We start from the raw sequence: 12,210 nt of genomic DNA on the forward strand, positions 1-12,210 counted from the left end.
CCATATTATACACTTGAAAGTTCCTAAGAGAGTAGATCTTAAATGTTCTCACTATAAAAAGGAAATGATGATTAGGTGACAAGAAGGAGGTGTTAATGATATTATAGTGGTTATCATTTTACAAAATATAAATATCAAATTGACACACTGGACACCTTAAACTTACACAATATTATGTATCAATCACATCACAATAAAGGTGGAAAAATTCTGGAGGAAAAAGACAACAAAGATGAGAAACAGTTCATATTTTTTAATTTTGGGGGGGAAGGGCAGCGAAAGAGGGGGAAACAATCATAATCAGGCTCCATGCTTAACCCACTGGTTCAAGCAGGGCTCAATCTCACAACCCTGAGATCATGAGCTGAGCCAAAATCAAGAGCTGGACACTTAACCAACTAAACCACCCAGGCTCCCTAAAGAAATAGCAGGCAAGCATTTGCCAAAGAAAAATGTCTGATTCACGTCAAAGTAGATTTTAAAGCAAGAAATACTATGAAAGATAAAGAGTGAAATTTTGTACTGATAATGGGACAATTCAACAAGAAGATACAATAAGCCAAAATTTGTACATTCCTAATAACACAGCTTAGAAATGCATAAAGTAAGAGAGCGATAAAAGGAAAAACAGATAAATGCACAATCAGAAGAGATTTGAAAACACATCTCTGAGCTGCTGATAGAACATGCACACCAAAACAAATGAAATTAGAAAGGATGCAAAAGATCTGAAGAATATAATCAATATATGTTCTCAGCTTGACATGCATTGATCATTATACCCAACAAACTACAGAATAAATGTAATTTTCCAATTCTGGAAGAAAATATTCACAAAACATATAATATTGGTAAGTACCCAGGACCTACAAAGAACTCATAAAACCCAAAAAGAAAAATAACCTAGTTTTTAAGAAATGTGCAATACATCTCAACAAACACTTCCCAAAGATATGTGACAGACCATTAAGTCTATGAAAACATACTATCACCAATCATCAGGGAAATATACATTAAAACCTTACTGAAATACTATTATACATCCACCAGAATGACTCAAATTAAAATGACTGTCAACAAACACCTAATGTTGGAAAGAACATGAAGTAAACAGAATTCCCATATGCTACTGATGGGCGCATAAAATTTTTACTTCTTAAGGAAAAATCTGGGAATTGGTCATAAAACTCAACATATACCTGCCCTATGATCCCAATAATTTCATCCACACTTAAGAAAAATGAAAAACTGAGTTCACAAAGATTTATAAATCAAAAGACTTAAGTCAAAAAAGGTTATGAGACAAAGAATGACGTTATATACTAACAAAAGTTCAAAACAGCAAGAAGATTTAACAATTATAAACATTTACAATACCAAATAAAAGGTCATTAAAATATATGAAGTGAAAATTGACAGAAGTGAAAAGATATTAACAGTTCTATAATAATATTTGGAGACTTTAATATTCCATTAATAATGGAGAGAACAACCAGATAGAAGATAAGCAAGGAAATAGAGAACTTAACACAATAAACCAACTAGATTTAATATACACATAAAGAACAGAAAACTCAAGGAAATAGAGAACTTAACACAATAAACCAACCAGATTTAATATACCATTACAGAACACTCTACCCAACAACAGAATACATATTCTTTTCAAGGGTCCGTGGGATACTTTCTTAACATATGTTAGGTCACAAATCAAGTCTCAATAAATTTAAAAAGACAGATATCATACATAGAATCCTCTCTGATCTCAATGCAATAAAGTCAGAAATTTGTAACAAAAAAGGAAAACTAAGGGCGCCTAGGTGGCTCAGTTGGTTAAGCACCAGACTCTTGATTTCAGCTCAGGTCATGATCTCAGGGTTGTAAGATCGAGCCCCACGTCTCCCCCTCCCCCTGCCTCTCCCTCAAAAACAAAAACAAAAAATTAGAAAATTCACAAAGTTGGGGAAATTAAACAACATATTTCTAAATAACAATGGATCAAAGAATAAATCACAAGGGAAATTAGAATACCTAGAGTTGAATGAAGATAAAAATACAGCATATCAAAACTTATGGGGCCAAGTTAAAAAAAAAAATGCTCAGAAATTTGTAGCTATGCAGACTTACATTAAAAAAAAATTCTCAAATTAACAACCTAACTTAACCACTTAAGGAACTAGAAAAAGAACAAACTAAACCTAAATGTAGTAGAAGTAAGGAAATAATAAAGATTAAAGCAGAGATAAAATAGAGAACAGAAAAATAACAGGGAAAATCGATGAAATCAAAAGTTGGTTTTTCAAAAAGATCAATAAAATTGATGAACCTTTAAGTTAGATGACCTAAGGAAAAAAGAATACTAAAATCAGAAATTAACAGGGGACATTACTACTGATTCTACAGAAATAAAAGAATTTTAAGAGAGTACTATGAACAACTATACGTCAACAAATTAGATGAAAAGGGTACATTCTGAAAATACAAAACCTACCAAGACCAAGCCATGAAGAAATAGAAAATCCGAACAGTATTACTTACAAGTAGATTGAATCAGTAATCAAAAATTTCCTAATAAAGCAAAGCCCTGGACCCAATGGACTCTTAAAATTCAACAATTAGGAAACATAAAACCTGATTTACAAATGGGCCTAACACCCTGACACCTTAACAAAGAAAATATACAGATGGGAAATAAGCATATGTAAAGATGGCTCATATCATGTATTACAGGGAAACAGGTATTAAAACAATGAGGTACTACTAGACACAATTAGAATGGCCAAAATCTGGAACACTGACAGTACCCTTTGGTACTGATGAGGATATAGAGCAACAAGAACTCTTCCTTCAGTCTTGGTGGGAATGCAAAATGGTAGAGTCCCTTTATAAGATAGTTTGGTGGTTTCTTACAAAATTAAACATATTTTACCATAAAATGTAGCAATGGCACTCCTTGGTATTTATTTAAAGGAGGTGAAAATATATCCACACAAAAACCTAAAAACCTGCAAAGAGGTTTTCTTTAAGGCAGCAAAAATACTCTGTATGATGATGGGTACTTATATACATTTGACTATACCCATAGAATGTACAGTATCAAGAGTGAACCCTAATGTTACGGTGATTATGTTATGCCAGTGTAGGTTCATCAGTTGTATTCTGGTGGAAGATACTGATAATGGGGGAGGTTATGCATGTGTGAGGGAAAGGATTATATGAAATCCCTCTGTACCTTCCTTTCAATTTTACTGTGAGCCTAACTAAAACTGTTCTAGAAAAATAAAGTCGTTTTTAAATATCTCTACTTGAGGTGCCTAGGTGGCTCAGTCAGTTAAGCATCTACCTTTGGCTCAGGTCATGATCTCAGGGTCCTGGGATCCAGCCCTGTGTTGGGCTCCCTACTCAGCTGGAAATCCGCTTCTCCTCCTTCTGCCCCTATCCCCAGATCATGCTCTCTCACATGAGCTCTCTCTCTCTAAAACTAAATAAAATCTTTTTAAAATAAATAAATAAATATCTCTACTTAATTTAAAATCTTCATCTCAATTTCTTTAAGATGAAACTGTTCAGGTTTATAAAGTATTACAACTTCACTTCTCAACAGGAAGTATATTTTTTAAGTTTTTATTTTTTACTTAAGTAATCTCCATATCCAACATAGAGCTTGAACTCTCCAGGACCCCCAGATAAAGAGATGCATGCTCTTCCGACTGAACCACCCAAGCACCTCTATGTATCTTTTACCTGCTTATGGCAGTGTATTTTTAAACAATGAAAAAAAATTAACCTACTTTCTCGCTTCAATAAGTTTTATGCCAAAAGATGTCTTCTTTCACCTGTAGAAGAACTGCCAAATAGATACACACCATAAAATATTTCTCCCAGGGGTGCCTGGGTGGCCCTGTTGGTTAAGCAACCAATTTGATTCTGGCTCAGGTCACAATCTCAGGGTTGTGAAATCAAGCCCTGCATTCAGCTCCATGTTCAGCATGGGGCCTGCTTAAGATTCTCTCTCTCTTTCTCCCTCTGCCTCTTCTTACTCATGCTCTGTTCTCTCTTGAAAAGCAAAAACAAACAACCCCCCCCCAAAACCTCTTTAAATTACTATCACTTCCAGTTCTATTCTGTTTCTTCTCTTTGCCTACTTAGGCACTAATACCATATGGCTTTAATGATTGTGCTTAGTTTAAAAAAAAATTTTAAATAAACACTACACCAATGTGGGGCTCAAACTCACAACCCTGAGATCAAAAGTTGCATGCTCCACTGACTGAACCAACTGGGTGTCTCTACTGTCACAGTTTTTTAGTAATTGATAATCCAAGCCTCCCTTCAATGGTCTCCTATTAAATATTCTTCATTTTCTAGGCTAACTCACATTACTTTAATCTCCTTTTCTTCTTTTTCCCTCCAAACTAGCAAACATATCTATTTAGAAGAAATATAATGATGTTCAATTATAGTATTATTTCTAACAGCAAAAAAAGGGGGCAGGGTTGGAAAAACCTAACTATCTAATCATGTGGAATGAAAAGCAAATTATGATATATTGAATGGATATATAAAATCTGATACAATAATTGTTATACATGTATACTTATTAATATGAAAAATAAGCAGGACTATAAAATTTTTAAAAACAAATGATACCATTTTCATTGTAAAACCTAAATGGCAAGTGAACAGTATATAAACAGTACATGTTACAAATATATGTTGGATAAATAATTATTTCATTTTGTCCTGGACTATGGGGTTTCTAGGACATGGGACTTTCCCCACTAACACCGGGAGTCTTGGCTAAGTTGAGATAACAGTCATCTTAAATCTATGTACATTACTGAAAGGCTGAAAAGATATAAATGAAATAGTATCAATGGTTATCTGAAGGGAAAATAATTATAAGTAATGGTTTCTGTATGCTTTTCATTTCTCAGTTAAAGGTGATATAATACATCTTTATATGAACAAGCAAAGTTTACTAAGGGTCTTTTACTGAAAATCTCAAACCAGAATTATAGTTAAAATTCAAGAGAAAACAGACTTAGTTACAACAATAAAAAAGTAATGAGAGAAGAGCCAAAACTAAAACCAGGAATGAGCGGGAACAGTACAACCAATCTGCAGAAATAAAAAGAGTTATACGTGAGATACTATTTACAAGTGAATACCAATAAATTAGATAACCTAGATGAAACAAATTCCTAGAACCCACAAATAAAGTAAACTTAAGAAAATAAAAAATAGCAACAGACATTTAACAAGTAAGCACTGAAAAAGTAATCAAAAACAAAGTCCATAACCAGATGCCTTTCCTGTGAATTCTACCAAACAGTTAAAGAATGAACACCAATTCTTCCCCAACTCTTCCAAAAAATAAGAGAACACTTCCTAACTCAATGAGGCCAGTATTAACCTGACACCAATACCAGACCAAGAAAATCACAAGAAAATTACAGTGTCTCTTGGGCGCCTGGGTGGCTCAGTGGGTTAAGCCGCTGCCTTCGGCTCAGGTCATGATCTCAGGGTCCTGGGATCGAGTCCCGCATCGGGCTCTCTGCTCAGCAGGGAGCCTGCTTCCTCCTCTCTCTCTGCCTGCCTCTCTGCCTACTTGTGTTCTCTGTCAAATAAATAAATAAAATCTTTAAAAAAAAAAAAAAAAAATTACAGTGTCTCTTATGAACACTGATATAAAAATCCTCAAAATACTATCAAACCAAATCCAACAGCATATTAAATTATAAACCATGACAAAGTGGAATTTATTCCAGAAATGCACAAGCAGTTCAATGTAACAAAATCAATAATGTAATATACATTAGCAGAACAAAGAAGAAAAAACATATCATCATCTTAATTGATACCAAAAAGATATGTAACAGGGGCGCCTGTGGGTGGCTCAGTGGGTTAAAGCCTCGGCCTTCAGCTCAGGTCATGATCCCAGGGTCCTCGGATAGAGCCCCACATCAGGCTCTCTGCTCAGCAGGAAGCCTGCTTCCTCCTCTCTCTCTGCCTGTCTCTCTGCCTACTTAAGATCTTTGTCTGTCAAATAAATAAATAAAATCTTTTAAAAATTTAAAAAAAAAGGATATATAACAGAGTGCAACAACCCTTCATTTAAAAAAAAAAAACACAACTAGAAACAGAAGGAACTTCCTCAATATGATAAAGGGCATTTAAGAAAACCCCATAGCTAATATCATCCTCAATGACGAAAACTGAAAAAAAAGCTTTCTCCCTAAAATCAGGAACAAGGATGCTCACTTTCATCACCACCATCAAAGTTCTAATTAGTGCAAACAGATAAGAAAAACAAATAAAAAGCATCCAAATTGGAAAGGAAGAAGTAAAACAATTTTTACTTGTAAGTGCCATGATCTTATACAAAATTCCAAAGTATCCACATGAAAGATACTAGAGGTAAGAAAATTAGCAAAATTGTAGGATTAAAAAAAAAAAAACCAATGCCCATAAATCAGCTGTTTCTATATACCAGCAATGAATAATCTAAAGAGGGAATTAAGAAAGTAATTACATTTACAGTAGTATCTAAAAGAATAACAGACTAATCTGAAGAGGGAATTAAGAAAGTCATTACATTTACAGTAGCATCTAAAAGAAAAACAGACTGATGACTATATTTAAGCAATGAAATATAACACTTGAACACTGAAAACTATAAAACATTGCTGAACAGAATTAAAGAAGACCTAAATAAATGTTTAGAAGGACATTTGCATTCATAGTGAGGCTTAATATTGGTAAGATGCCAATACTACCAAGCATCGTCTACAGATTTATACAATTCGTATAATTTTATACAAAAGCCAATCCTCAAATTCATATGGAATTTCAAAGGGCCCCAAATAGCAAAAACTATCTTTAAAAAGAATAAAGTTATCCCTGATCTCAAACTTACTACAAAGCTACAGTAATCAAAATAGTATGATACTAGCATAAAGATGGATATGCAGACAAATGGAAAATAACTGAGAGTTTTCAGAAGTAAACCTATACAATATGACCAATTGATTGCACAAATACGTCAAGACAATTCAACGGGGAAAGAAAAGTCTTTATAATAAAAGGCACTGGAACAACTGGATTTCCACATACAAAAGAATGAAGTTGGACTTTTACCTCACAACATATACAAAAATTAACTCAAAATGAGTCAAGAGCTAAGACCATAAAACTCTTAGGAGAAAACATAGGGATAAATCTTCATGACCTTGGATTTCACACTGGATTCTTAGACATGACACCAAAAGCATAAGTAACAATGACAAAAAAATAGACCAATTGGACTTAATCCAAATTTAATACTTCAGTACATCAAAGGACATTATCAAAAAAGTGAAAAGACGAACTATAGAATGGGAGAAAATATTTGCAAATTGTGCATCTGATAAGGATTTAATATTCAGAATACATAATGAGCCTTTACAACTCAACATAGAGACAAACAACCTGAATTTTAAAATGGGCAAAGGATCCGAATAGGCATTTCTCCAAAGAAGATTTACAAATGGCAATAAGCACATGAAAAGCTGCTCAACATTATTAGCCAATAGGGAAATACAAATCAAAACATCAAGATACTATTTCACACCGAGTAGGATAGCTATAATCAAAGTAACAAAAATAAGAGGCATTTGCAAGGACATGGAGTAACTAGAACTCTGGTAAACTGCTAGTGGGAATGGAAACTGCTAGTGGGAATGGAAACATATAATGGTGCAGTCTGGCAGTTTATCAAAAAGTTAAACATAAAATTACCGTGTGATCTAGTATTTTCACTCCTAGATATGCACCCAAATTTGAAAACAGTGACTCAAACGAGCATTTGTACACCAGTGTTCATTATAGCATTTATTCACAATAGCCAAAAGGTGGACATGATCTAGTGTCCATCAACAAATGAATGGATAAGCAAACCATAGTATATTCATAAAATGGGATATTATTCAGCTATATAAAGGAATGAAGCACTGATACATGCTACAACATGGCTGACCTGTAAAGTATTATGCTATACATTATACTAAGTGATATAAGCTATACACAAAAGTACAAATATTGTATGATTTCATTTCATTCATATGAAATATCTAGAATAGCCAAATTCATAGAAAAAAGTAGATCAGAGGTTAGGTAGAGGGAGAAGGAGGAGTTGTTGCTAATAAATACAGAGCTTCTATTGGGGTGATGAAAAGGTTTTAGAAATAATGTTAATGGTTGTACAACATTTTTGTGAGTATAATTAACATCACAAACTGTACAGTTAAAAATGGTTAAAATGGAAAATTTGATGATTCTTTTAGCACAACACATGCATATACATACACAAGAAAAAAAGACTTTGGTACATAACCTTCTGTCAAAAGATAATCCTAGATTTCCACAAGCACTAAAACTGTGTATGAGACTTTACAGAAGTCGGTGTTCTGCAACACTTAATTTTATAGTAATGTAAGTCATTAGACACCTCAAACCACATGTAAGTTAAAGCAAAATAAAATTCCCCCATTTTTTCCAACAATCTGAGAAGCTCAATAAATACAACTACCTACTTTCATATTATACACATTTATCTATGCAAGTAATTATAAAATGGACTATGTTTCTTTATATTTTTTTTTACCCTGCTGGGACTAGATACTAAGTAAATACTGGTCACTGGTATAAACCTTTAACACTTACAAAATACACTGCTCCAAAGCTTCCATGGCCAATTTCTCTGAGATCTGTGAAGAGCTTCTCTGGATCTTCTTTGAAGAAGAGCTCTGCAATTTCAGGGTCCTTCAGGCTGCCCGCTCGGTTAGTTGATGGCATCCTGCTGGGCAATCAGTTCTCTGATTCTAATTTTATACTGCTATCCCAATCCTTGGTTCATCTGTATGAATGAAGCCACGTTGGCATGAACTATTGTAGAAAAAGAAGGAAAAAAAGTCAGGAAAAGCAAAAGCTGCTAAGAATAATTAATACAAGATCATTTTCTGATAGCATATACAAAATTATCTCAGGCATTGATTTTTCACTGAAAAGGAAATGTGGTCTACTAATTCTTCAACCTGGTTCATCATCACAATCACTTGTGGTACTTTAAGAAAACCCAGATTCTTAATATCCATAGTATGTAAATATATACTATATTTATACTTTTAAAAATTAAACAAATCTTATGTCTTAGAAGCCTTTCTGTATCTGTACTTAAAGAGTTATCTAATCCAGATGCAGTGCACCCATCGGAAGAGATAACACATAAGCTATCAAAAACATGCACAACTTAAGTTGTGCCAATACTATGTCTCTAACACCAGGAAGATTTCCATCTATTAATGTTATTCAAATGTAAGAAAATACACAAAAGATTTAATTCAGTCAGTTATTTCTTTTCCTTTCAGATACCATTTGCCAGTGTTAATCAACTCTAACAGACATTCCAAAGAAAACTACAATGGGACAAAGTAATGAATTTCATACAGATAACTGTTGCCCCATAAAACTGATTCACATTAAAAAATATGGCCTTTCTCAAATCTGTGTCATAAGTAGATACCACAAATAACCACTAAATTCCCTGGTGTTATCACTTCCTTTATATCTGATTACTCAATTTTAAAACTATCTGTCATAATTGACAGGCTTCAGAACTTGGGTTCTGGAATGACACAGCCTGGACATGAATCCTGGCAACACTATTTACAAACTGTGAGCATGGGTATCCTCATTTTCCTAATCTGTACGCTGAAAATAACCTATTTCATAGAACGGGATAGCATCCTCCAGAAAAATCTGAGAAGTAAGAAATAATGAGGGAACTGAACATTAACCTTATCAAATACCAAAAAGTAACTATAGCATCATTTAGAATACTAAAAATAGGACAAGCAAATCCATAATCTAAAAGACAGTCCAGAAACAAACCCATGTATGTCTATCTTGGAATTTAGCATACAACTAAAGGAGAAGAAATGAATGTTGAGAAGAATTGAGAACCCATTCAAAAAACATATATAAAAATTATAATCCATACTAAGTGGCTTAAGAAACATCCCAAATAAATGAGGAAAAAATGAATTTGAGACCTGTTCCTTAAACTGAACACCTGAATTACATATGGGTCAGAAATACAAACATAAAGAATGAAACTGGGGCAGCTGGTTGGCTCAGTAAGAAGAACATGACTCGATCTTGGGGTCATAAGCTTGAGCCCCACGCTAGGCGCAGAAATTACTTGAATAAAACTATACGTAAGTACTAGAAACAAGTAAGTTCCTCCATAATCAAGGATTGAGGAAACTTTTCTATGATCCAAATCCAAAACAACAACAAAGACTGATATATATTTAACAATACAAAAAAGATAACTTGGAAGGAGGGGCCATGGAAAAGGATACTCCAAACAAAAAGACAGAAGATAAACTTGGGGGAAAAGTTCAAAACTTATGTTTACAAAGGGTTAATATCCCTAATATGTAAAAAGTTAAAAAAAAAAAAAAAAGACAATCAGATACCCTTAATATCTGAAAAGTTCTTGAAAATAGCCAAGAATAAATACAGGAGATATGCATAGTTGACAGAAAAAAAAATTGCACTTCAATTAAGTTAATGACTTCAAAAGATTAAATTGCTTAGGGGTGCCTGGTGGCTTAGTTGGTTAGGCATCTGCCTTCAGCTGGGGGTCACGATCTCAGGTTCCTGGGATCTAGCCCCATGTCAGGCTCCCTGCTCAATGAGGAGTCTGCTTCTCCCTCTGCCTCCCAACTCCCCCCACCCCCGCTTGTGCTCGCTCTCTCTCTCTCTCTCTCTCAAATAAATGAATAAAAGCTTTAAAAAAAATTAAATTGCTTAAATCTAACCACACCAAGTAAGAGAAATACAAATTAAAACTATACTAAGATTTAATTTTATACCTACCAGAAAGGCAAAAACTCACCACATGCTGATGGTAGAGTGAAGGGAAATATACATACACTCATCCATTAATAGCAGTAATGAAAAAACAGTACAAACCCCATGGAGAAAAGTCTAGCAAATACATATATGCACTTATCATTTCCCACAATAATACCACTTTAAGGAATCAATACCAAAGACACTTATAGAAAACATAAGAAATGATAAATGCATAAGGTCAGGAACTGGAAATCCTTACGTGGGACTGTAAAATGATACAACCATTTTGGAGAACTGTCTAGCAGATGCTTATCAAGAAAAATAAACATTTACTATTTGAAGGAGCAATTCCTAAACTAGCTGTCATTTATTCGAAGAAAAGAAAATACAGGCACACAAAAACTCGCACAAAATAGCTTTATTCTTAGTAGTCCAAAACTACAAATAATACAAATGTCTATCAACAAATAAATGTGTAATAGAATTGTGTTATACTCACACAACGAAATACTATTCAGTGCAATGAAAATGAATAAACTACTGATTCACACAGGAACACAAATGAGTAATGAGTATCAAAAGCATTATGCTGACTCAGCAAAAGAAGCCAGAAACAAGAGTACACACTTTATGATTCGCCCGATAAATGCTCAAACAGGCAAAACTAGTCTAAAGTAATAGATCCATGGATACTTGGTGCAGGTATGGGGAACAAAGGGGCCCAAAGGAGCCTCTAGAAATAATAGAAAGTTCTATATCTTGAGGTAGTAAATTATAGAAGTATATACACTTGTATCAAGTATTATATTATGTAACTGCGTCATAAAACTACAACTGAACACATAAAATGGATACATTTCACTATACAGAAAGTATACGTCAATGAAATTAACTTTAAAAAATTAAATGGCTTAGGGGCGCCTGGGTGGCTCAGTGGGTTAAAGCGTCTGCCTTTGGCTCGGGTCATGATCCCAGGGTCCTGGGATGGAGCCCCATATCGGGCTCTCTGCTCAGCAGGGAACCCGCTTCCCCTCTCTCTCTCTCTCTCTCTCTCTGCCTGCCTCTCTGCCTACTTGCGACCTCTGTCAAATAAATAAATAAAAATCTTTTAAAAAAATTAAATGGCTTAAATCTAAGTACCATATACACATATATAAAATCTAAGTACCAGTGGTGCCTGGGTGGCTTAGGTTAAGTGTCTGCCTTCGGCTGAGGTCATGATCCCAGGATCCTGGGATAGACCCCATGTCTGGCTCCTTGCTCAGGGAGGAGCCTGCTTCTCCCTCTCCTCCCCCTGCCTCTGCCTGG

General features: G+C 34.4%; 1 protein-coding gene across 4 annotated transcripts in view; it reads right to left on the reverse strand.

The window, feature by feature from the left end:
* TAOK1 (TAO kinase 1) overlaps window positions 1–12,210 on the reverse strand; it is a 172,101-nt gene that overhangs the window by 100,087 nt on the left and 59,804 nt on the right. For all 4 annotated transcript variants that reach the window (XM_032321232.1, XM_032321233.1, XM_032321230.1 and 1 more), the window contains one exon: window positions 8,704–8,925. In XM_032321232.1, coding sequence (XP_032177123.1) covers window positions 8,704–8,835 — 132 coding nt within the window. In that variant the 5' untranslated portion in view covers window positions 8,836–8,925. The remainder of the gene's footprint in view (window positions 1–8,703; window positions 8,926–12,210) is intronic.

The sequence above is a fragment of the Mustela erminea genome, chromosome 18 (genome assembly GCF_009829155.1).
Source record: "Mustela erminea isolate mMusErm1 chromosome 18, mMusErm1.Pri, whole genome shotgun sequence".
Taxonomy (NCBI): Eukaryota; Metazoa; Chordata; class Mammalia; order Carnivora; family Mustelidae; genus Mustela; species Mustela erminea.